The sequence below is a fragment of the Lepidochelys kempii genome, chromosome 8 (genome assembly GCF_965140265.1).
Source record: "Lepidochelys kempii isolate rLepKem1 chromosome 8, rLepKem1.hap2, whole genome shotgun sequence".
NCBI lineage: Eukaryota > Metazoa > Chordata > Testudines > Cheloniidae > Lepidochelys > Lepidochelys kempii.
In genome coordinates this window covers 38,775,560-38,803,256 of record NC_133263.1, presented here as the reverse complement: position 1 = coordinate 38,803,256, position 27,697 = coordinate 38,775,560, and the positions used below count along the sequence as shown (strand labels likewise).

At 42.9% G+C, this 27,697-nt stretch overlaps 1 protein-coding gene and 1 pseudogene across 24 annotated transcripts in view; both read right to left on the bottom strand.

Annotated features, from left to right (window-relative positions):
* The window catches only part of LOC140915802 (protocadherin gamma-C5-like), a 384,766-nt gene that overhangs the window by 109,663 nt on the left and 247,406 nt on the right, over nucleotides 1-27,697 (bottom strand). Inside the window, exon 1 of one of the 24 annotated variants that reach the window (XM_073356134.1) lies at nucleotides 1,328-3,927. The exons of the other annotated variants lie outside the window; for them this stretch is intronic. Within the exon in view, the coding sequence (XP_073212235.1) occupies nucleotides 1,328-3,739 (2,412 nt within the window). The 5' untranslated portion in view covers nucleotides 3,740-3,927. Of the gene's footprint in view, nucleotides 1-1,327; nucleotides 3,928-27,697 lie in introns of those variants that run through there. 24 annotated transcript variants of the gene reach the window in all.
* LOC140916413 (protocadherin gamma-A4-like) lies at nucleotides 5,482-17,711 on the bottom strand (annotated as a pseudogene).

Here is a 27,697-nt window from a genome sequence, read left to right as displayed (position 1 = left end):
CATGCATCTTTGAACACTTCAATTGCACTTTGACCACTACTGTGTGCCTTTGAGGACAACCTATGTTCTTATGTTCTAACTTCTAAGATTTCCAGACTGCTGAGTCCTTCAAAAATGAGGTATTCTGAAATATAAGCATTAGAGGGAAATGTTTCCTACTTCCCCTCAGTTGTGGAATATGCTCCTCCCCCGTTAAAATATTTAAATTAACCCCAGAGCCATTATAGTCAATATTTAGTCATGCTCCAGGAACAATTCTAAGGATCGATATCTCGAGATTCTGGAGGGCTATTAGTAGATCTACGCTATTGAAAAGTAAGTGTTTAACATGTCCATTGAATTCAGCACTTGCTCCTAGCTCTGGAAAGTGCAAAGAGGGCCACCTCCAGAACATATCATGTGTACGTACAGAAATGCATTTTAAGGATTGTTATGGCCCCTATGATCTATGAATATTTGGATTCACGGTACCCAAGAAAACCTGGCTTGACAAGAGCAGATAAAGACAGAAAAATACTCTACAACATTTTTAAATCTCCCAACTATTTGTAAAATATTTCCACCATGTAAATTGTGTGGCATATGCAGAATACATTATGACATTTTGTGAGGGGTTTTTTTATCACTTGTTTTAGTTGACCTGCATAATTATGTCATGACTCTACCACTAGGAAATAAAATAATCAAAAAATATGCCAATAACATCTTTATATGACACCATACCCCAATATCATCCTATAAAAGTCTCAAGAAAAAGATGAGAAGTCGGTCAAATATTTCATTATTTATGATTACAACAACCACCTAAAATCTTAAAGAAGAGGTGCTCAGAAAAGCATACAGAAGAGTATTAAAGAAAATTTGCTTATTACAATTAGATGACTTTAATAGTTTTGTGCTTCTTCCAAAGAAGACATCTTACCTAAGTTGCATAAATATTTCCACATAATGTACTTATTTCAGTTAAACCTTTTGTAATGAGACGAAAGAGGCTCTGATTTGGAAAGTAAGAATGGATGTGCAATTAAGGAAGTGGATAGGGAATTGGGAAGATTGAGTTTTATCTTAGATTCAAATGCAGAATTCCTCTGTGACATACCCAAATCACTTATATCCTTTGCCTCTCATTTCGTCATCTATAAACGGAGATAATCTTTCTCTGTCATGCAGGGATTTTTGTTCTGAAAACAAATTCATTTATATATGTGATACCTCAACCACTATGGAGATAAAAGCAAGAGATACACCTAAAAACATTAAGGCAGTATTTCAAAATGACTGCCTAAAACGTAAAAATATCAGATTACGCGTGAAAAAAGAAGCTCACCTCCCCAGTAGTCTCCGACTCAGCCTGTAAACATCCATTGCCCAGAAATGACATCCCAGAGCTGTCGCTGAACAGAATATTCTCTGCCGTCTGGGCACTGGGTTTCAGGAAGGTACATTTATTCCTCCTTAAATCTGAGGACAAACACAGCTGGTAGGTGTAAGGCAAAGACCCATCTTCATAGCTTGGTGGGAACACAGAGCCGGTCTTTGGATAAGGGTTAGGACCAAAACACTGAAGCAATTTGGGATTTCCTGACCTTCGCAATTTCATCACAATGGCCAGTGTCACTGCCAGGAGGAACAAAAATGAGATCAGGGCTAAAGCCAGCACCAAGTAGAACTGTAAATCAGACTGAGATGCCGAGTCACCCGATTGGTCGCTCATTTCCGGAAGAGCCTCTTGGAAGTTCTCGGCAAACACCAGGTTGAGAGTCACTGTGGCGGACAGAGGCGGCTGCCCGTTGTCCTTCACCAGGATGACCAGCCTGTGCTTCACAGCATCTCTGTCCGCAAAGGCGCGGGCTGTCCGGATCTCCCCGCTCTGCAGCCCCATGCTGAAGAGCGACGGGTCCGTGGCCTGGAGCAGGTGGTAGGAGAGCCAGGCATTGTGTCCTGAGTCAGCATCCACCGCCACCACCTTAGTCACCAGATAACCTGCCTCGGCCGAGCGAGGCACCATCTCGAACAAGGCGGAGCCATCGGCTCCGAGCGAAGGGTACAGGATGCGAGGGGCGTTATCATTCTGATCCACAATAAACACCCTGACGGTGACATTGCTGCTGAGAGGTGGGGACCCGCCGTCTTGGGCCTTCACTTGCAGCTCAAACTCCCGGAATTGCTCGTAGTCGAAGGAGCGCTGCGCATAGATCGCTCCGGTCTGGGAGTTAATGGAGATGTAGGAGGAGAGAGGCAGCTTCTCCAGGTTGCTGCTCAGGATCGAGTAAGTGACTCGAGCGTTCCGGTCCAGATCCCGGTCTGAGGCTTTTACACCGAAAATAGAGGCCCCCGAGGGATTGTTCTCTGGCACATAGGCGGTGTAGGAAGGTTTCTCAAAGACAGGGGCGTTGTCATTGATATCCGAGATCTGCAACAGGATGGCTTTCTGGGTGGAGAGTCGGGGAGAGCCTTTATCTGTGGCTGTGATTGTGATATTGTACTCCGGGGTCCTTTCCCTGTCCAGGGTGCTGTCTGTGAGGAGCTTGTAGTAACTGTTAGACGAAAACACTACTTTAAAAGGCAAATTGTGTTGGATGTGACAGCTGACTTCTCCGTTTTCTCCCGTGTCTTGGTCACGAACTTTGATCAGAGCTATCACTGTCCCGGGTACTGAGTCTTCAGCTACCGGGCTGGACACGGATGTAAACGTCAATTCCGGGGCATTGTCGTTTTCGTCAAGAATTTCTATTTGAACTTTCGAGTGAGCGGATTGGCCACCCCCGTCCCTGGCTTCTACGCCCAACATGTATTTATGTGTGTCTTCAAAGTCTAGAATCCGTGTATTTGTAATTTTTCCTTCCTCAGGATCTAAAAAAAATAATGTACGTGCATTATCTGGTATGTTGCTGAATGAGTATGTGATTTGGGCATATAACCCTTCATCCTGATCCGCGGCTTTCACCTGAAGCACTAAGGAGCCCCGTGGTAGGTTTTCCCTCAGACTGACTTTGTAGATCTCCTCACTAAATACGGGGGGATTGTCATTAGCGTCAGTGACATTAATCCTAATATAAGCCGTCCCGGATCTGACTGGATCTCCCCCATCCACGGCCGTCAGGATCAAGTGTTGAGAGTTTTGCTTTTCGCGATCCAAAGATTTTTCCAGCATTAATTCTGGGTATTTATTTCCATCCGGGCTCTCCTTTACAGCCAGGGTAAAATGCGGGTTCTTGCTGAGTTGGTAACTCTGCACTGAGTTGACCACAACGTCTGGATCTTGCGCAGATTCTAGTGGAAACCGCGCACCAGGCAGTGCTGATTCAATAACTTCTAAATCAATGTGGTTTGCCTTGAACCGCGGCGCGTTATCATTAATATCCTGGATCGCTACATTCACATGGAACACATTCAAAGGATTTTCCACCACAGTTTCGAGTGTCAGGACACAAACGGGTGTCTCCCGGCATATCTCCTCCCGGTCTATCCTGCCATTCACATACAGGTTGCCATTTTCCCCATTCACACTGAAGTATTTCTTTTCCGAATTGACACGGAGCTTTCGCTGCTGCAATTCTCTGATATTTAATCCCAAATCCTTGGCGAGATTCCCCACAAGGGAACCTTTAGCCATTTCCTCAGGTATGGAATAACGAAAGTGCTCCGAGACCGCCCGGCAGAACAAAGACAATAAGAAGGGAAACAACAGTACTTGCCGTGTGACTGCCCAGCTCGATTCTCGGAGCCTGATTTCCATCCCGGTCTGTGCCAGATTTGCTCTCTCCTTTCCTTGTTTTGGTTACATCTGGTGTTTACAAATCCCATCAGAGCAAAGGAATCCACGGCAGAGGGATAAACATTCCGGTATTGTGTGTTCTAATGGCAGTTCCCTTTTCTCAGCCGGGCTGGGAAGGTCTCTCTGCTGTTTCCTCTGCGATCTGCGCTGTGTGACGGAGCAATCGCACTGCAGGAGGCTCCGGTGGATCTCCAGCTCCAGCCCTGACTCCGCATTGGCCAACAGCGGCACTCTGAGTCTCAACGGGAAAACTGCAACAGCAGCGATCTTATCAAGGCGCCGGTACAGTACTACTCACAATCACGTAGATTTGCTTGTTTTGTTTTGTGCTTTCTCTTCTTATTTGTATGGAAATGCAAAACATGTAGTATAGTAAAAGCATTGCCTTGAAGTATAAACAGCTGTGTTTCTTAACATAAGTATAAATTTAAAATCTAAATGCTTTTTGAATATATGTGTGTGTTTGTGTCTATCTTCTGACAGTGTAAAACTTAAAATCATTGAGATTTCTTTGTCGTTGTTTGCATATATATGCGTGTATGTGTGCGTGTAGGTCTTGGTGTGTGTCTGTGTAATGACTATGTACAAGAACAACAATTTCCATGTAATAACCACATCCTCCGCAAACACTCCTATGGGTGAGATTCAGCTAAGCGCAGTTCTAAAGCGATTTAAATAGTTTTTAAACCAAATAGCACCGAATAGAGTGAATAGCAACCGAATAGAGTGATTGCGCGTTCAAATATACATCTAAACTCCCGAGCAAAACTATGTTCGTGCTTAGCCCTTATTGACCCTTTTAGGTGATCTTTCATTCGAAAGTAATCTGCCCACTCAGAATACATAGGTAGTTTCTAAAAAGTACAAAGAAAATTTCTCTTGAGTTGAACTATAATGAGCAACCAGGTCCTTTTCTCTCATAGAACTGCGCTAAAGAAGAATTTGATAGTTTTCCACACATTCCAAAAACTAAACAGGAATGGAAAAGTGAAATGACAAAAGAACATTATTATTGCAGGAAATTTAAAAGAATGTCGAAATAGTCTCTTCTTCTTAACCAAATATTTACATAACTTTAGTTTCATTATTATGCGTTTCTACCCTGTATTATTTGCAATACGGAAAGTCAGATGAAATCATATTTGGAGTTAAATATCCAATATTTATATTAATATTATAAATATTATAAAAATAAGTTAATATTGAGAACTGTGCTGTCACTGAAACATTTTGCCCTTCAGTAACATTCTTATTCTCTCTGAAAATCTATGTTTCTAAAAATATAGGAAAATGTCCTTACTTCGTAATATCTCAAGTAAGGTAATTTATATAGTATCACAGATTAAAGACAGACTCAAGTTTTGAACAAATCACCGTTACATGAGAACTGCAACAGGAAACTATGAAATCCCTTTTCTAAATGGGTTCACAATGTAAATATTATTACATAAAATATATTTACATATACATATCCGTCCAGTACTCTGAGGACAACATTGACTACAAACTCAATTCAGAATAGCATGCTAAAGTCTGGTTCGGATGATCAAAGCTTTGAAAGGAAAACATCTAGTATCACCGATAACCTCTCTCGCTCTCGCTCTCTCCAACATTCTCTCTAAAACACTTGATGCATTCTGTGATTCTCTAGCGATCAGCAGCTAGCTACATTTACAAATATAAATCACAAGATTAAACAAATATTAGCTGACCTGAATGGACGTCTGATCCCTGTTATTGTCTAACACTTCAGTAATTAGAATAGGATCCTTTATCTCACAAGCGTGCTGACTGGTCAGAGTATTTGCATAGTTTGATTTGGGAAAGTTTAACTGGCTCTTTCTGGAGTCCCTGGTTAGAGAACCCACATGTGAGTAGGAGTGAAGAAAAGCTCTAACTCCATCGATCCCCACAAACTTCGAGAGGGGAACTCCACTGAAAGTCACACCTGAGGAGTTAAACAGCTGCGAGTTTCTCCACCTGCGGAGCCTCAGGGCCAGTAATACTATGATAAAGGTAAAGAACAAGCAAGAAACAGAAGCCCCAGTGATCACCAAATACAAGGAGAGGCTGGACTGAAGGTCTGCAGGAGCTGAGAGGCTGCTTAAATCGGAGAGGATTTCGGGGGTACTGTCAGCCACCACCAGCGTGACAGTGGCCATGGCAGAGAGAGGTGGCTGCCCATTGTCCTTCACCAAAACCACCAGACTTTGCTTGAGCACATCTTTGTCTACAAAGTAGCGTGCTGTCCTGATCTCACCGCTGTGGAGTTCTACAGAGGGGGCCAGCCCACAATATTTTGGGATCTGAGGCAAGAAGCTCAAATGTCGCCTCCATGTCCCCACACTTGGGCCAAAACTTTGAAAGGTCTCAGTTCTGCCTTCTTCCTGTTCTACTCCTCTCATGGTACTGCTCTGCTACCTACCCCAATAAAGGAGAACTAACAACTTAAAATACCTTGTTCAAAAATTTTAAGTAACACTTAACTTTCAAATGCCTGACCAGCAAATGCAACTTTTCCTGTCTGCATAGTAAACACTGGGATTATTAATGACAGGTTTCAGAGTAACAGCCGTGTTAGTCTGTATTCACAAAAAGAAAAGGAGTACTTGTGGCACCTTAGAGACTAACCAATTTATTTGAGCATGAGCTTTCGTGAGCTACAGCTCACTTCATCGGACGCATGCCGTGGAAACTGCAGCAGACTTTATTTATACACAGAGAATATGAAAAAATACCTCCTCCCACCCCACTGTCCTGCTGGTAATAGCTTATCTAAAGTGATCATCAGGTGGGCCATTTCCAGCACAAATCCAGGTTTTCTCACCCTCCACCCCCCCACACAAATTCACTCTCCTGCTGGTGATAGCCCATCCAAAGTGACAACTCTTTACACAATGTGCATGATAATAAAGTTGGGCCATTTCCTGCACAAATCCAGGTTCTCTCACCCCCCTCCCAAAAACCACACACACAAACTCACTCTCCTGCTGGTAATAGCTCATCCAAAGTGACCATTCTCCCTACAATGTGCACCATCCTGGCCACTATGGATGTAGAAGCCCTCTACACCAACATTCCACACAAAGATGGACTACAAGCCGTCAGGAACACTATCCCCGATAATGTCATGGCTAACCTGGTGGCTGAACTTTGTGACTTTGTGCTTACCCATAACTATTTCACATTTGGGGACAATGTATACCTTCAGATCAGCGGCACTGCTATGGGTACCCGCATGGCCCCACAGTATGCCAACATTTTTATGGCTGATTTAGAACAACGCTTCCTCAGCTCTCGTCCCCTAAAGCCCCTACTCTACTTGCGCTATATTGATGACATCTTCATCATCTGGACCCATGGAAAAGAAGCCCTTGAGGAATTCCACTATGATTTCAACAATTTCCATCCCACCACCAACCTCAGCCTGGTCCAGTCCACACAAGAGATCCACTTCCTGGACACTACAGTGCTAATAAACAATGGTCACATAGACACCACCCTATACCGGAAACCTACTGACCGCTATTCCTACCTGCATGCCTCCAGCTTTCACCCTGACCACACCACACGATCCATCGTCTACAGCCAAGCTCTGCGATACAACCGCATTTGCTCCAACCCCTCAGACAGAGACAAACACCTACAAGATCTCTGTCAAGCTTTCTTACAACTACAATACCCACCTGCGGAAGTAAAGAAACAGATTGATAGAGCGAGAAGAGTTCCCAGAAGTTACCTACTACAGGACAGGCCTAACAAAGAAAATAACAGAACACCACTAGCCGTCACCTTCAGCCCCCAACTAAAACCCCTCCAACGCATTATTAAGGATCTACAACCTATCCTAAAGGATGACCCAACACTCTCACAAATCTTGGGAGACAGGCCAGTCCTTGCCTACAGACAGCCCCGCAACCTGAAGCAAATACTCACCAACAACCACATACCACACAACAGAACCACTAACCCAGGAACTTATCCTTGCAACAAAGCCCGTTGCCAATTGTGCCCACATATCTATTCAGGGGACACCATCACAGGGCCTAATAACATCAGCCACACTATCAGAGGCTCGTATACCTGCACATCCACCAATGTGATATATGCCATCATGTGCCAGCAATGCCCCTCTGCCATGTACATTGGTCAAACTGGACAGTCTCTACGTAAAAGAATAAATGGACACAAATCAGATGTCAAGAATTATAACATTCATAAACCAGTCGGAGAACACTTCAATCTCTCTGGTCACGCAATCACAGACATGAAGGTCGCTATCTTAAAACAAAAAAACTTCAAATCCAGACTCCAGCGAGATACTGCTGAATTGGAATTCATTTGCAAATTGGATACTATTAATTTAGGCTTAAATAGAGACTGGGAGTGGCTAAGTCATTATGCAAGGTAGCCTATTTCCTCTTGTTTTTTCCTACCCCCCCCCCCCCCCAGATGTTCTGGTTTAACTTGGATTTAAACTTGGAGAGTGGTCAGTTTGGATGAGCTATTACCAGCAGAAGAGTGAGTTTGTGTGTGTATGGGGGTGGGGGGGATGTGAGAAAACCTGGATTTGTGCTGGAAATGGCCCACCTTAATTATGCACATTGTAGGGAGAATGGTCACTTTGGATGAGCTATTACCAGCAGGAGAGTGAGTTTGTGTGTGTGGTTTTTGGGAGGGGGGTGAGGGGGTGAGAGAACCTGGATTTGTGCAGGAAATGGCCCAACTTTATAATCATGCACATTGTGTAAAGAGTTGTCACTTTGGATGGGCTATCACCAGCAGGAGAGTGAATTTGTGTGGGGGGGTGGAGGGTGAGAAAACCTGGATTTGTGCTGGAAATGGCCCACCTGATGATCACTTTAGATAAACTATTACCAGCAGGACAGTGGGGTGGGAGGAGGTATTTTTTCATATTCTCTGTGTATAAATAAAGTCTGCTGCAGTTTCCACGGCATGCATCCGATGAAGTGAGCTGTAGCTCACGAAAGCTCATGCTCAAATAAATTGGTTAGTCTCTAAGGTGCCACAAGTACTCCTTTTCTTTTTACTGGGATTATTAGCTGTTTGAATAATCAAAGTGGTGCTTTCCGTGCCTTCTTGGTTGCAAAGATTTGAACTGCTTCCTGAAGGTCCACGGTCTGGGCCAGCTCATGCTCTGTTGAGATGGCTACAAGGCTGATCAGCTCTCCTGTGTCATTGTGGAGCATAGATGTGTTTTTATTAACTTCAGCTTGGAGAAGCTGTGTTCTCCACTGGCAACTGTTACAGGAAGTGTTAGAAGTATGCGCAGAGCAACAAAAGCATTTGGAAAGAGGGTGGTCATCTTATTTATGCACATATATTCCAGAACAACCTTTGGAGTTGATCCTGCTGAAATGTATCTTGAAAGGGCTTTCAGTTCATCCCCTAAATCACTCGCATCAATATCGCGCATGTCATCAGGTGTCAGTACTGTCTCTAGTGCCCTGCATTGCTGGTGTAGGTCTTCTTGAGGTACAGTGAAGAGTTTTGGAATATCATACAACATCCCAAATATACTGCTGTGTTCTTTGAGCTGAAACATTCTTCAATTGACTGTATTGCACAATCTAGTACCTGGTTAAAAAAATCAAGTTTGAACTGTTGTTTGGGGTCTCTTATGGGATTATCCCATGCCTCGTAATCAAAATGTCTTCTTCTTTGGTGACTCTTGTATTCTTGAATGGGTGGGAAAATAGCTTCAGGGTGAAGTTCCTCTGCCAACTTCTGTGCATTCTTCAGAACATTTTGAAATACCTCATCTGACCGGTAAGACTGTAGGTATGACTTTGCTTTGTCCAGTGGTTCCATTGCTCCAGATATATCAAGGTCAACACCTTGGAGTCTTTTGCTTACAACATTTATCTCAAACAGTATGTCATGCCACAGCACTAAGCCACACAGAAATTTGAAGTTATGTATGTTTCTGGTGATTCCATTTCCCCCTGCCACTCTTCTCCCATGAACAGTTCCTGTCATAGCATTATCCTCCATAATCGCAACTATGGAATCATCTATCTTCCCAATTTGATGTTTGATCGGCTTTATTGCCTCCACTTGACTTTCCCATAGTGTGGCACTCAGTGGTTTCAGTGTCAGAGAGGATGTTTCCAGATGTTGCTTCAAAATTTTCCATCTATGAGTTGATGCAGAGAAAAATACATAGATGCTTTGAATTACATTAAAAAATTCAGCAGTCTCACTAGAACCTGATGCTGCATCACTGACCATCAAGTTCAATGAATGGGAACTGCATGGGAAAAAAAAAGCTAGAGGGTTTAACTCTCGGATCTGTGTCTGCACTCCTCTGTTCTTTCCTCTCATGTTGGCACCATTATCGTAGCCCTGAGCTCTCATGTCAGCTATCACAATTCCCGTATCTCCCAGCTTTTTAAGAAGCACATTTCTCATACCAACTCCTGTAGTATCATCAATGTCAATAAATTCTAGAAAATGCTCTCTGACAGTCACCATTGCAGGGACATTTTCACTAGGTTCTGTTCTTGTTACAAAATGCACCATTAAAGTCATTTGTTCCATATGGCTGATGTCAGGTGTGCAGTCCAGAATAACAGAGTGATATCTTGCTGACTTCAGATCTGCCGCAATCTTCTATTTGACTATTGTTGCCAGTAACTGTATGATCTCATTTGAATTGTTTTTCCAAGGTAGTGGTGTGTGTACATTTCTTGGGTGGTGACTCTTCTTAGATGCTCCTGGAATACAGCATCAAACTCAGCCATCAGCTCCACAATTTTAAGGAAATTTCCATTGTTTGGCACATACAGCTGACCTGAAGTGCCATGCAGTGCTAGGTTTTGGGTAGCAAGCATTCTCACAGTGGCAATGAATCTTTTCAGAACATTTTGCCAGTAAAGCAACTCTGACGCAATCTTCTCTTGATGCTGATCATCTATAGTGGCCTTTAACCTTAGTCTCATCTCAAGCTCTTTCCACCTATGGAATGCTCTCTGGTGATTTGCTGTCTTCTCATGGCATGCCAGATTTCTAGCCAGATTTTTCCAGCCCTTTGTTCCTGGAGAACCCAATGTGGCTGGAACATTAGACTGGAGGAGTTTCCAACAAAACAGTATGCAGCATTCTGGGTTTTTGAGTACATAAGCCATGGCCTCTCCACTTTGTCACCATTGGGGATATCACATCAGTAATGTGTTGGATGGAACCTTCTATTTTCATTGTCTTTGGGGAACATGAAGTTTTTCACTTGCTGTGGCCCATGCAGTACAAGGAAGTCCCTCAGGCTACTGCTCAAGTGGGTCCACAGTCCTGGATCATCTAGACTTAAAGAACTAAACTCAGTAGCAGCTGTTTCTTGCACCTCCACCACACTCTTCTCTGATCTACACTTTTCTTCAGGAATGTGCATGGTTACATCCATTTGAGATGGAGATATGGATGCTGCAGTAGCTGCCAGGTCACCTGCACTCTGACTAAATGGAAGATCAGGCATCACCTCACCACTCACATCCTCACTGGGGCTGGACGGCTAACCATGAACATTTGTGTCTATGTATCTCAAGAGAGCTCCTTCCTGCTTAGATAGAAAAGATTCCTTTGCTTTCTTGCTTTTTCTGAATGCTGCTCCTGCGGGGTGTTTTCTTTCACTCATGACTGCTGTTCTGTGCCAGCTATCGTGGCTCTTAACTCTCACTTGAAGGGGACAAATAAGCAGGCTGGTAGCAGGGCCTGAGTGAGGGAAGATATCAGTGTCTTAAGGGCCTAACTGGCTCCTACTACTTCAGTTGACTGCCTGTTCTCCTCAAGTGAGTTCAGGGAAGCAGCAGGAAACAGGAAGCTCCCTGAGAAGCTGGTGTTAATCAGTCCAGGTTCCAGGGGGTGCTAGAGAGGTACATAAGAGGCTCCTCCTCCTCTCTCTCCCTGCAGCTCATGCTGCTTTCCGTTATTCCCTCTCACCTTTTCTCCTGCACACCTGTTATGTCTCTTGTGCCCTTCTTCCTCCACCACAGAACTCCACCTTCTCTGCATCTAGAGCAGAGAGAATACATCTGCACCAGTGGCAGACACAATTTTCTACATCTGGGTCCTAGTGGCGTCCCTCCCCCCCACAGTCTGGCACCTGAAGCAGCAGCCTCAGTTCACCTCATGGTAAGGCCAGCCCTGCCTGCAGTGAAGAGTCCTGGCTCTGTAGCCTTTAGCAGCTGGTAGGAGAGCCAGGAATTCTGCCTGGAGTCTGCATCCACCACCACCACCTTAGTGGTCAGGTAACCTGGCTCGGAGGAGTGAGGGGCCAACTCCATTCCCCTGGAGCCATCGATGGGAAAGGAGGGGTGTAAGATGTGTGGGGTGTTGTCATTCTGATCCAATATAAAGAGAGTGATGGAGACATTACTGAGGAGAGGCAGTAAACTCCCATCCTTAGCCTGCACTTGGAACCAAATCTCCTAGAACTGTTCGTAATCAAAGGAGTGCAGAGCGTAGAGAGCCCCAGTCTTGGAGTTAATGGAGATGGAGGAGAAGAGTGGAGCTTCCTGGATCTGACCCTCGGTAACTGAGTAAGTGACTCTGGTGTTGTCATAAATACACATAGGGAAGCTGTAAGGGGTTAATCAGCTCAATTAACCTAGTTGGCACATGACCAGAAGGACCAATGGGGAAAGAAGATACTTTCAAATCTGGGGGTGAGGGGAGTTTTCTTTGTGCTCTCTTTGTTTGTTCCCTTTTTGGGTGAAGAGAGACACCAAGCAGGTAAAACATCTCATAAAAACATACCTGACATGATACATGTAAAATTACAAAAATTGTAGTAATGGCAAGGAAATGTGTTAGATTATCTTCTGTTTTAGCTTGTGAATTTTCCCTATGCTAAGGGGTAGATTATTCTTGGTTTTAGAACTGTAAAGCTAAGTCCAGAGGGGAGTCCTTTTTATCACCCTGTAAAGTTACCTTCATCCTGATTTTGCAGAGGTGCTTCTTTTACTTTTTTCTTTATAATAAAGTTCTTCTTTTAAGAACCTGATTGATTTTCAGTGTCCTAAAAACCAAGGGGTTTGGTTTGTGCTCACATTGTAATGAATTGGTTAGTATATTATTCTCAAACCTCCCCAGGAAAGGGGGTGAAGGGGCTTGGGGGAATATTTTTGGGAAATAGGGACTCCAAGTGGCCCTTTTTCCTGAATTTTTGTCTAAATCACTTGGTGGTGGCAGCAGTACCATCCAATGACAAGGAAAGGATTTGTTCCTTGGGAAAGTTTTAACCTAAGCTGGTAAAAATAAGTTTAGGGGGTCTTTCATGTGGGTCACCACATCTGTACCTCAGAGTTCAGAGTGGGGAGGGAACCCTGACAGGCGTTCTCCCCCCAGTTGGGGTCACTCACCCTCAGGGAGAAAATGGAGACTCCTCTCAGGTTATTCTCTGTGAAGTAGCCTGTGTAGGATGTTTTATTGAAGAGGGAACTGTTGTCGTTCGTGTCTAAAATCTGGAGTGGGATCGTGGTGGCTGTAGAAAGAGGAGGAGTCCCATTGTTTGTGGCAGTCATTGTGGTATTGTATGCAGCCACCTGCTCCCTGTCCAGGGCTCGGTCTGTCACCAGACTGTAATACTTATCCAACAATTTCCTCACCTGGAAAGGGAGGCTGCTGGGTGTCGAGCACGTGACCTCTCCGTTCTCTCCTGAATCTAGATCTTGCACATTTAAAAGGGCGATGACAGTCCCGGGGGGAGAGCCCTTAGGGATTGAGCTGACAAGAGATGTTATTGTTAATTCTGGAGCGTTGTCATTCACATCGCTAACAACTATCACAATTTTGGATTTGTCAAAAAGACCTCCACCGTCATGGGCTTGAACTTCAATTTCATACAACGCAGCTTCTTCAAAGTCCAAGTTCCCCATGACTGTTAATTCTCCCATCCATGAATCCAAGTGGAATATCTGTGAAGCTTTATTAGTTATCTTTCTGATTGAGAATTTTACCTCTTGGTGTATTCCTTCATCTGGATCAGTCGCTTTCACTGTCACCATCACGGACCCCACAGGCATATTTTTTAAAACACTAATTTTATAAGCAGGCTGACTGGTGCTTTGTCTGACTGGTGAAAACTGGTGCTTTGTTATTAGCATCATGAACAATAACGTGGATTTGCACCGCGCCAGATGTGACTGGATCTCCCCCGTCAGTGGCTGTGAGGATTAGATCATGAACAGCTTGTTTTTCACTTTTCCAGCACCAGTTCTGCATATTTAACTCCATCTGATCCAGTTTGCACATCCAGAGAGAAATGCCTATTACTGCTGAGGTGGTAGCTCTGCAGAGAATTTATCCCTAAATCTGGGTCTTGCGCCTCCTGCAGGGGAAACCAAGATCCCGGTGCTGTTGTCTTGCTGATTTTTACTACCAATTCTTCCGCCTGGAAGTTGGGAGCATTGTCATTAATATCTGTGATTTCAACTTAAACTCTATAAAGCTTCATTTTTTCTTGAACTACAATCTCAAAATCTTCTACGTCTAATAGCGCGATCACAGTCCCGGATGGACAGTCCTCGGGGACTGAATTGAAGAGAGACCTGATAGTAATTTTGGGAGCGTTGTCATTCACACAATTGACCACAAGAACAACTTTTGATCTGTCACAATGGCCTCCCCAGTCATGCGCTTGCACCTCAATTTCATATAACGCAGATTCCTCAAAATTCAGGTTCCCCATGACTGTCATTCTGCCCTTTTTCGAGTCCAAGTGGAATATTTTGAAAGCTTTCTCTGTTATTTTCCTGGATGAGTATTTTATCTCTTTGTTGACTCCTTCATCCAGATCAGTGGTTTTTACTGGAACCACCCTGGAACCTTTCTGCAAAATTTTCCAAAACGTTCACTTTCTAGACAGGCTCAGTAAAAACCGGCACATTGTCACTTCCATTGAGAACGATAATTCTAATTTGCACAGTGCCAGACCTGATTGGACCCCCCCATCTCTAGCTGTGAGGCCTAGATCCTGAACAGCTTTTTCTTCCCTGTCCAAAGACTTTTCCAGCACCAATTTGGCATATTTTACTCCATTTGATCCATTTTGCACATCGAGAGAAACGTGCCTATTACTGCTGAGCTGACAGCTCTGGAGAGTATTAGTTCCAAAATGTGTGTCCTGCGCTTCTGGGAGAAGAAATCACGATCCCGGAGCTGTTGTTTCACTAATTTTTATCTCAATTTCTTCCGCTTGGAAGCTGGGAGCATTGTCATTAATACCTGTGACTTCAATTTCAACTCTATAAAGCTTCATTTTATCCTCCCTCCACTATAGCCTCACAGTTTAACAGACACTCCTCCAGCCTGCCACAGATCTGCTGTCTGTCTATCCTTTCTGTGGCGATTAAATGGCCTCTCAAAATTCAAAGCAAAATACCAAGTCCCACCTGTGGAAACAAGGCGGACTCCATGTTCTGAGAGCTGCTTTACATCCAGCCCCAGATTCTTTGCGACATTCCCCACAAAAGATCCTTTCTCCGTTTAGTCCAGAATCAAATAGCGAACCTGCCCAGAAACTGTCTTCAAAATGGTAACCAACATAAAGCAGAACAGGGCTCACCCTTTGCAGTACTGGAGCCTTTTGTATCTGCCATTCCTGCAGTGATGTGAGAAGCATCTGATTCTCCATCAGGGGAAAGATCTCTGTTTACAGTTTATCTTTGGAAGGGATAGCTCAGTGGTTTGAGCATTGGCCTGCTAAACCCAGGGTTGTGAGTTCAATCCTTGAGGGGGCCAGTTAGGGGATCTGGGGCAAAAATTCAAGATTGGTCCTGCTTTCAGCAGGGGGTTGGACCAGATGATATCCTGAGGTCCCTTCCAACCCTGATATTCTATGATTCTATGAAATGTTTCCAAAAATATCAAGAGTTAAAGGAAATCCTATTTCAGCAAATATCATCCTTTAATGTCGTCCAGACCCAGTGAGTATGAATCTGTTCACTCTGCGTTCTGCGCTGTGTAACTGCGGGCTGGGCTGGCTGGATCTCTCATTGCATTTCTCCCCCTGATTGGTGAACAGCGGCACTCAGAGCCTCAACCAATAACTGCAGCATCTCCGCGCTGGAAATTTTAAATCGGTATTTTATATTTGAGATTTAATATTGTAAATAAGCCACTTTCTGTTTCTTTGGTAAATATACCTGATACCGAGGGAAGGAACAAAATGTTGGGTGGTAGGGGATCTCACTTTATTCCCTTGAAAGAGTTACTGATAATGTTTGCTGTAGTTTAAATATGGTTGTGTATGAATTACACATACTCAGATTTTTCTAGACTTATCAGATATATCTTTTAATCTAACAGTCCATCTGTTTGACTGTCATTTGTGTTCAGTTGTCATATTCTAATATCCTTTTAAGTGACCTTATTCCTAACATATACATATGTCACACGAAGTAATATGTTGTTCATATCTCAGATATTTTGACTTGGTCAAATCTGCCATTTAAGTCCCAGTATTCATTACCAGCTCAATGGATGAAATAGGAATACAGAAAACATGAGCGCTCACTATGGATGAGCTCTGTCAAATGAGTGACATAAAATAATCTGTACTCCATAAATTTTCAATTCTGTAGTTTTAACATTCAGTTAACAATTGAGAATAGAATGAGAGGCTTCATTGAAAATTATACCAGAAGAGGGTAATAATGCATAAATGCAAAATATGAACTGACAAACATGTGTATTTATATACAGATTCCCAACACACACATATACAGATATATTCCACATTTGACAAACTGCCTATCCATATAATGAATAAAATCACATGATTATTTGGTTCATCCTGCATCTTTGGCCACTGAGACTCACAGACTTCAAGGCCAGAAGGAAACCACTGTGATCATCGAGTCTGACAGCCTGCACACTGCAGGCCACAGAACCTCGCCCACCCATGCCTGTGATAGACCCATAACTTCTCACTGAGTTACTGAAGTCCTTAAAGTTCTCACATCCTCATGATTTAAAGATTTCAAATTACAGAGAATCCACCATTTACTCTAGTTTAAACCACTAAGTGACCCGTGCCCCATGATGCAGAGGTAGGCAAACACCCCTCCCACCCCCCAGAAGTCTCTGCCAATCTGACCACTGGAAAAATTCCTTCCCAACCCCATATATGGTGATCAGTTGGATCCTGAGCATGTTGGTAAGACCCAACAGCCATACACCTGAGAAAATATTGTCTGTAGTAACTCAGAACCCTCCCCATCTAGTGTCCCATCTTCAGCACTTGGGTATATTTGCTATTAGCAGTCGCAGATAGGCCACTTGCCATTGTTGGCAATCTCATCATACCTTCCTTTCCATAAAATTATCAAGCTCAGTCTTGAATTCAGTTAGGGTTTTTGCTTTCATTGTTCTCCTTGGAAGTCTATTTTAGAACTTCACTCCTCTGATGGTTAGAAACCTTTATCTAATTTCAAGACTAAACATGTTGACAGCCAGTTCATATCCATCTGTTCTTGTGTCAATATTGGTGCTTAACTTAAATAACTCATTTCCTTCCCTTGGTATTGATCCTTTTGATGCATTTATAGAGAGCAATCATATCTCCCCTCAGTCTTCTTTTGGTTAACAAGCTAAACTCCCAGAGTCTCCTGTCAGTGTAGATCTTCCATTCCTCTGATCATCCTAGCAGCCCTTCTCTGCACCTGTTCCTGTTTGAATTAATCTTTCTTAAACATGGGAGACCAGAACTGCACACAGTATTCCAGATGAGGTCTCACCAGGGCCTTGCATAATGGTAATAACACTTCCCTATGTTTACTGGAAATACCTTGCCAGATGAATCATAGGATTGCATTAGATTTTTCATGGCTGCATCACTTTGGAGGCTCATAGTCACCCTGTGATTGACCAATACATCCAGGCCGTTCTCCTCCTCTGTCACTTCCAACTGACACATCCCCAGCTTATTGCCAAAATTCTTGTTTAGTCCCCAAGGGCATGACCTTGCACTTTACACTATAAATTTAATCTGATTTCTATTACTCTAGGTTTCAAGAAGTTGATGAATCTTCTTGTATGATATTCCAATCCTCCTCTATATTGGCAATACTTCCCAACCTTATGTCATCCAGAAATTTTATTAGCACACTCCCATTTTTAGTGCCAATGTCATTAATCAACATGTTAAATAAGATTGGTCCTAAGACTGATTTCTCTCCAAACTGACAGTTCACCTTTCAGTATGATTCACTGTAGTTTCCCCTTTAACCAGTTCCTTATCCACCTTTAAATTCTCATATTAATCCCTATATTTTCCAATTTAACTAATAAGTTCCCATGTGGAACTGTATCAAATGCCTTACTGAAATCCAGGTTGATTAGATCTGCTGCATTTCCTTTGTCTAAAAATCAATTATCTTCTCCAAGAAGGAGATCAGGTTGGTCTGGCATTATCTACCTTTTGTAAAACCATGTTGTATTTCATCCCTGTTACTGTTTACACCTCTTTGGCCTTACCTACGATCTCTTTCAAAATTTGTTCCAAGACCTTGAATACAATTTAGGTCAAACTAACAGGCCTGTAGTTTCCTGGATCACTTTCTCCCCTTTCTTATAAATAGGTACTATATTAGCAATTTTCTAATCATAGGTCATGGCCCCCAAGTTTACGGATTCATTCAGTTGCCCTCTGTCCACCACTTAATCTTTCATGACAACTTGTGAGATCCCAAGCCACTGACCACTTCAAAAATTGGAAATGTTTCCAGAGAAATATTTCCTTTCCCCCCTCCAAATGTAGAATATGCTCCCTCACCACACCTAGAAATATTTAAATGGTCCCAGACTCACCATAGATACTATTCTGTCATGCACCAGTGAGAGTTCTAAGGTTTGCTACCTGGAGATCCTGAAGGACTGTAAGTAGATCTATGTTACTGAAAAGGGGAGAGTTTCACTTTCCCATTGGGAATCAAAACTTGCTCTTAACTCTGAAAAGTGGCACAAAGAAATTTCCCCAAAACTTGACATTTGTATGTATATAAAGGCTTTTGGAGGAAATTTCTACATATTTGTATATTTCTTGTGAACACTAAACATTGGCTCAGGGTAGCTAAGATAAATCTGGTGTTACAACTGAAAATAAAGAAAAATTGTCCTATAATATTCTTTTAATCTCACAAATATTTGGAAAAGTGTTTTTGTCCTTTAAATTGTGTGGCATATCCAGAATAACTAATAGTGTTATGTAAAGATTTTATTATCAGTTACTTAGCATGATGCATCAAGGATCTGCCACTGCTGAGTTATAAAATCAAAAAACTTATGCCATTAAAACATCTATATCACACCACCGCCCAACACAATGCTATAACAGAAAGAGGTCAGACATTCCTCAAAGAACAAGAGTATCTTTCTATACTTATGGCTATAAAAACTATCCAAGGTCTTACAGAATCATAGAATTGTGGACTGGAAGGGACTTCCAGAAGTCATCTAGTCCAATCCCCTGCACTCATGGTGGGACTAAGTATTATCTCTAGACCATCCCTGGCAGGTGTTTGTGTAACCTGGTCTTAAAAATCTCCAATGATGGAGATCCCATAACCCAGCTAGGCAATTCATTCCAGTGCTTAACCACACTGACACTTAGGAAGTTTTTCCTAATATCCAATCTAAACTGCCTTTGCGGCAATTTAAGAGCATTGCTTCTTGTCCTAGCCTCAGAGGTTAAGGAGAACAATTTTTCTCCCTACTCCTTGTAACAAATTTTTATGTACTTCTCCAGACTAAACAAACCCAATTTTTTCAATCTTCCCTTATAGATCATGTTTTCTAGACCTTTAATAATTTTTGTTGCTCTTCTCTGGGCTGTCTCCATTTGTCAACATCTTTCCTGAAATATGACACCCAGAACTGGACACAGTACACTAGTTGAAGCTAATCTGTGTGTAGTAGAGTGGAAAGATTACGTGTCATGTCTTGCTTACAACACTTTTGCTAATACATCTGTGAAGCATGGCTAAAAAGGGTTAAACATCCTGCAAAATAAATAACCCTCAAAAGACGTGGGGAGATAATGTTTGTGTTTTTGTGTATTTTGTGTATGAGTAGGGTCGACAAAGTAATCAACAGTCCCTGTCTATGCTGTATTCTGATAATTCAGAGACCAAAAGAACATCATATCATTTAAATGAATTGTAAACACGGGATATCTCGGTATTCATCTCTCTTTGAAATGTACTGTGAATGGTGGAGGAACAAGCAGATGGCCTTATGTTAATTCATATAGCTAAGTACCACATACCACACAACAGAACCACTAACCCAGGAACTTATCCTTGCAACAAAGCCCGTTGCCAATTGTGCCCACATATCTATTCAGGGGACACCATCACAGGGCCTAATAACATCAGCCACACTATCAGAGGCTCGTTCACCTGCACATCCACCAATGTGATCTATGCCATCATGTGCCAGCAATGCCCCTCTGCCATGTACATTGGTCAAACTGGACAGTCTCTACGTAAAAGAATAAATGGACACAAATCAGATGTCAAGAATTATAACATTCATAAACCAGTCGGAGAACACTTCAATCTCTCTGGTCACGCAATCACAGACATGAAGGTCGCTATCTTAAAACAAAAAAACTTCAAATCCAGACTCCAGCGAGAAACTGCTGAATTGGAATTCATTTGCAAATTGGATACTATTAATTTAGGCTTAAATAGAGACTGGGAGTGGCTAAGTCATTATGCAAGGTAGCCTGTTTCCTCTTGTTTTTTCCTACCCCCCCCCCCCAGATGTTCTGGTTTAACTTGGATTTAAACCTGGAGAATGGTCAGTTTAGATGAGCTATTACCAGCAGGAGAGTGAGTTTGTGTGTGTATGGGGGTGGGGGGGATGTGAGAAAACCTTGATCTATGCAGGAAATAGCCCGACTTGATTATGTAAAGAGTTGTCACTTTGGATGGGCTAGCACCAGCAGGAGAGTGAATTTGTGTGGGGGGGTGGAGGGTGAGAAAACCTGGATTTGTGCTGGAAATGTCCCACCTGTTGATCACTTTAGATAAGCTATTACCAGCAGGACAGTGGGGTGGGAGGAGGTATTGTTTCATGATTTCTGTGTGTATATAAAGTCTGCTGCAGTTTCCACGGTAAACATCTGATGAAGTGAGCTGTAGCTCACGAAAGCTCATGCTCAAATAAATTGGTTAGTCTCTAAGGTGCCACAAGTACTCCTTTTCTTTTTGCGAATACAGACTAACACGGCTGTTCCTCTGAAACCTGTCATTATGCAAGGCACTGCATTTAGCCGTATGGAGTGGAAATCTATCAACTGCATGAAGAAACTTGTACAGATACAGACAGACATCATCTTCCTTTCCAAATGCAAACAGATGGACATCGTATCAAAAGGACTGAAGGTCAAAAATCCATTACAATCTACATACCACACAGACTATGCTGACAGCTTGTGCCTCACGCTCTCAAAGAAACTGCGGAATCACCTGATCAAGATCCTCTACAGCAAACAGGGAAAGATTAAGAATGAGCTCTCAAAAATGGATACTCTCATAAAGAACCAACCTTCCACACAAACTTCCTCGTGGCTGGATTTTACTAAAACTAGACAAGCCATTTACAACGCACACTTTGCTTCTCTACAAAAGAAAAAAGACACTAAACTTTCTAAACTACTACATGCTACAAGGGGCCACAGCAATGGTTCCCTCACCCCACCTAGCAATATTGTTAACCTATCCAACTATACTCTCAGCCCAGCAGAAGCAGCTGTTCTATCTCGGGGCCTCTCCTTCTGCCCCTCCACCCCCACGAACATGATACAGTTCTGTGGTGACCTAGAATCCTATTTTCGACGTCTCCGTCTCAAGGAATATTTCCAAAATACCTCTGAACAACATACTAATCCACAGAGGTCTCCCTGCCAACACTACAGAAAGAGGGATTCTAGATGGACTCCTCCTGAAGGTCGAAACAGCAGACTGGACTTCTACATAGAGTGCTTCCGCCGACGTGCACGGGCTGAAATTGTGGAAAAGCAGCATCACTTGCCCCATAACCTCAGCCATGCGGAACGCAATGCCATCCACAGCCTCAGAAACAACTCTGACATCATAATCAAAAAGGCTGACAAAGGAGGTGCTGTTGTCATCATGAATAGGTCGGAATATGAACAAGAGGCTGCTCGGCAGCTCTCCAACACGAGTTTCTACAAGCCATTACCCTATGATCCCACTGAGAGTTACCAAAAGCAACTACAGCATTTGCTCAAGAAACTTCCTGAAAAAGCACAAGATCAAATCCGCACAGACACACCCCTGGAACCCCGACCTGGGATATTCTATCTACTACCCAAGATCCATAAACCTGGAAATCCTGGGCGCCCCATCATCTCAGGCATTGGCACCCTGACAGCAGGATTGTCTGGCTATGTAGACTCCCTCCTCAGGCCCTACGCTACCAGCACTCCCAGCTACCTTCGAGACACCACTGACTTCCTGAGGAAACTTCAATCCATCGGTGATCTTCCTGATAACACCATCCTGGCTACTATGGATGTAGAAGCCCTCTACACCAACATTCCACACAAAGATGGACTACAAGCCGTCAAGAACACTATCCCCGATAATGTCACGGCTAACCTGGTGGCTGAACTTTGTGACTTTGTCCTTACCCATAACTATTTCACATTTGGGGACAATGTATACCTTCAGATCAGCGGCACTGCTATGGGTACCCGCATGGCCCCACAGTATGCCAACATTTTTATGGCTGATTTAGAACAACGCTTCCTCAGCTCTCGTCCCCTAAAGCCCCTACTCTACTTGCGCTATATTGATGACATCTTCATCATCTGGACCCATGGAAAAGAAGCCCTTGACGAATTCCACCATGATTTCAACAATTTCCATCCCACCACCAACCTCAGCCTGGTCCAGTCCACACAAGAGATCCACTTCCTGGACACTACAGTGCTAATAAACAATGGCCACATAAACACCACCCTATACCGTAAACCTACTGACCGCTATTCCTACCTGCATGCCTCCAGCTTTCACCCTGACCACACCACACGATCCATCGTCTACAGCCAAGCTCTGCGATACAACCGCATTTGCTCCAACCCCTCAGACAGAGACAAACACCTACAAGATCTCTGTCAAGCTTTCTTACAACTACAATACCCACCTGCAGAAGTAAAGAAACAGATTGATAGAGCCAGAAGAGTTCCCAGAAGTTACCTACTACAGGACAGGCCTAACAAAGAAAATAACAGAACGCCACTAGCCGTCACCTTCAGCCCCCAACTAAAACCCCTCCAACGCATTATTAAGGATCTACAACCTATCCTAAAGGATGACCCAACACTCTCACAAGTCTTGGGAGACAGGCCAGTCCTTGCCTACAGACAGCCCCGCAACCTGAAGCAAATACTCACCAACAACCACATACCACACAACAGAACCACTAACCCAGGAACTTATCCTTGCAACAAAGCCCGTTGCCAATTGTGCCCACATATCTATTCAGGGGACACCATCACAGGGCCTAATAACATCAGCCACACTATCAGAGGCTCGTTCACCTGCACATCCACCAATGTGATCTATGCCATCATGTGCCAGCAATGCCCCTCTGCCATGTACATTGGTCAAACTGGACAGTCTCTACGTAAAAGAATAAATGGACACAAATCAGATGTCAAGAATTATAACATTCATAAACCAGTCGGAGAACACTTCAATCTCTCTGGTCACGCAATCACAGACATGAAGGTCGCTATCTTAAAACAAAAAAACTTCAAATCCAGACTCCAGCGAGAAACTGCTGAATTGGAATTCATTTGCAAATTGGATACTATTAATTTAGGCTTAAATAGAGACTGGGAGTGGCTAAGTCATTATGCAAGGTAGCCTGTTTCCTCTTGTTTTTTCCTACCCCCCCCCCCAGATGTTCTGGTTTAACTTGGATTTAAACCTGGAGAATGGTCAGTTTAGATGAGCTATTACCAGCAGGAGAGTGAGTTTGTGTGTGTATGGGGGTGGGGGGGATGTGAGAAAACCTTGATCTATGCAGGAAATAGCCCGACTTGATTATGTAAAGAGTTGTCACTTTGGATGGGCTAGCACCAGCAGGAGAGTGAATTTGTGTGGGGGGGTGGAGGGTGAGAAAACCTGGATTTGTGCTGGAAATGTCCCACCTGTTGATCACTTTAGATAAGCTATTACCAGCAGGACAGTGGGGTGGGAGGAGGTATTGTTTCATGATTTCTGTGTGTATATAAAGTCTGCTGCAGTTTCCACGGTAAACATCTGATGAAGTGAGCTGTAGCTCACGAAAGCTCATGCTCAAATAAATTGGTTAGTCTCTAAGGTGCCACAAGTACTCCTTTTCTTTTTGCGAATACAGACTAACACGGCTGTTCCTCTGAAACCTCTTTCAAAGTCATTCTAATTATCCTTTGTTCCCCAGGGAACTCCAACTTGTCAAAAGACATGAAATTGTATAAAAGATCCTTGGGGCCTGATTCTGTCATCTCAGATCTGCTTAGGCTTCATCAGTGGAAGTTTGAATCGCAAGACTGAGGTCCCAGTTATGACGGTATACCCTGAATATGAGATTTGCATATTGGACTATAACCTATGAACTATTTCTGAAAGAACTCTTTGCAACTACAAAGCTCACCATTTCTGCTATGAATATGAACCTCTATGAAATGAACTCATGTCTGTATGTATATTGATCTTTTAACCATAGTCTCCCTCTTTTGTTTTTTAATAAATTTTAGTTTAGTTAATAAATATTGGCTGCAGTGTGTATTTGGGTAAGATCTGAAACATACATAAACCTGGGAGATAATGTGTCCAATCCTTTTGGGATTGGTAGAACCTTTTCTTTTATATGATGAAATAAGATTTACAGAAATTTTCATCATATTTTACGTGGGTACCTGGATGGAGGCCTGAGGCTGGATCACTTTAAGGGAACTGTGTTGTTTGGACTTCTGAGTAACCAGTAAGGTAATAAAGAAGGCATTTTATGCTGGCTTGGTGAATGTAAGTACTGGAATATCCACCAGCTTTGAGGGGATTGTCTGCCCCATTCTTTGCAGTTCACTCTAACTGAGTGACCAAAGCTGGCTCCCCACTAGAACCCCAGTCACAACACCCCAGAATGATGTTCATTTTTTTTTGCAACAGTGTTACACTGTTGACTCATATTTAGCTTGAGATCCACTATGACCCCTAGATCCCTTTCTGCAGTACTGCTTCCTAGGCAGTCCTTTCCCATTTTGTATGTGTGCAACTGATTGTTCCTTCCTAAGTGGAGTACTTTGCATTTGTCCTTATTAAATGTCATCCTATATACTTCCAATCATTTCTCCAGTTTGTCCAGATCATTTTGAATTGTAATCCTATCCTCCAAAGCACTTGCAACCACTCCCAGTTTGGTATCATGCACAAAGTTTATAAGTATTGTGACAAAGTTCATCCTCTACTTTGGTGGGTATTGCGCTTATTGGCGGATTTGCTCACCTTGGAGCTTCATGGCAGCCCTCAGTTTGGCCGTTTTCGTGAATCCATAGTCCAGGTCAACTCCTCCTGTGTATGACCAGGAGTTGGGAGGTTTGGGGGGAACCCGGGCCCACCCTCTACTCCAGGTTCCAGCCCAGGGCCCTGTGGAATGCAGCTGTCTAGAGTGCCTCCTGGAACAGCTGTGCGGCAGCTACAACTCCCTGGGCTACTTCCCCATGGCCTCCTCCCAACACCTTCTTTATCCTCACCATAGGATCTTCCTCCTGGTGTCTGATAATGCTTGTACTCCTCAGTCCAACAGTCCACGTTCTCATTCTCAGCTCCTAGTGCCTCTTGCTCCCAGCTCCTTACACATGCACCACAAACTGCAGTGAGGTCCTTTTAAAAACCCAGGTGCCCTGATTAGCGTGCCTTAATTGATTCTAGCAGCTTCTTGATTGGCTGCAGGTGTTCTAATCAGCCTGTCTGTCTTAATTGTCTCCAGAAGGTTCCTGATTTTTCTGGAACCTTCCCTGTTACCTTGCCCAGGGAAAAGGGACCTACTTAACCTGGGGCCAATATATCTGCCTTCTATTACTGTCCTGTAGCCATCTGGCCCGACCCTGTCACAGTATACTCTCTATGCCAATATCTAAATAATTGATGAAGATATTGAACAGAACCAGATCCAGAACTGATCCTTGTGGGAACCCACTTGATATGCCCATCCAGGTTGACTGTGAATGACTGATAACTACTCTCTGGGAATGGTTTTCCAACCAGTTATGCATCTACATTATAGTAGCTCCATCTAGGTTGTATTTCCCTAGTTTGTTTATGAGAAGGTCATGCAACACAGTAACAAAACCCTTACTAAAATTAAGATATACCATATCTACCACTTCCCCCCTACTCACAAGGCTTATTACCCTGTCAAAGAAATCTATTAGATTGGTTTGACACAATTTGTTTTTTGACAAATCCATCCTGACTGTTACTTATGACCTTATTATCTTCTAGGTGTTTGCAAATTAATTGCTTAATTATTTACTCCATTATCTTTCCAGGTACTGAAGTTAAGATGACTGGTTGGTAATTCCCCAGAATGTCCTTATTCCCTTTTTTAGATTGGCACTATATTTGCCCTTTTCCAGTCCTCTGGAATCTCCACATCTTCCATGACTTTTCGAAGATAATTGCTAATGGCTCAGATATCTCCTCAGTCATCTCCTTGAGTATTCTAGGACTGTGGCTCTCAACCTTTCCAGACTACTGTACCCCTTTCAGGAGTCTGATTTGTCTTGTGTCTTCTCCCCCCAAAAAAGTTTCACCTCACTTAAAAACTTACAAAATGAGACATAAAAATACAAAGGTGTCACAGCACACTATCAATGAAAAAATGCTTACTTTCTCATTTTTACCATATAATTATAAAATAAATAATTTGGAATATAAATATTGTACTTACATTTCAGTGTATAGTATACAGATCAGTATAAACAAATCATTCTCTATTAAATTTTAGTTTGTACTGACTTTGCTAGTGCTTTTTATGTAGCCTCCTGTAAAACTAGGCAAATATCTAGATTAGTTGATGTACCCCCTGGAAGATCTCTGAGTACCCCCAGGGGTACATGTAGCCCTGGTTGAGAACCACTGTTTTAGGATGTATTTCCTCAGGCCCTGGTGACTTGAAAACATCTAACTTGTATAAATATTTTTTAATTAGCTCTTTCCCTATTTCAGCCTATGATGCTACCTCATTGTTACTGGCATTCACTATGTTAGAGGTCCAATTGCTACTAACCTTTTTGGCGAAAACTGAAACAAACACGTTTCTGCCATTTCCACATTTTCTGTTATTGTTCCCCCTCCCCCTCTTATTTAGTAACGGGCTTACCTTGTCCTTGGTCTCCCTCTTGCTTCTAATGTATTTGTAGAATGTTTTCTTGTTATCATTTATGTCTCTAGCTAATTTAATCTTTTTTTTTTGCCTTGGCCTTTCTAATTTTATCCCTACATACTTGTGTTATTTGTTTCTATTCACCCTTTATAATTTGACCTAGTTTCCACTTTTTGTAGGACTCTTTTTTTGAGTTGCAGACCTTTGAAGATCTCCTGGTTAAGCTAGGGGGTGCTCTCTTGCCATATTTCCTAGCTTTCCTACACAGTGGGATAGTTTACTCTTGTACCCTTAATAATAATGTCTCTGAAAAACTGCCAACTCTCTTGAACTCTTTTCCCCTTTAGACTTGCTTCCCATGGGATCTTACCTACCAACTCCTTAACCCTGCTACAGTCTGCTTTCTTGAAACCCATTATCTTTATTGTGCTGTTTTCCCTCCTCCCATTCCTTAGAATCATGAACTCTATCATTTCATGATCACTTTCACCTAAGCTG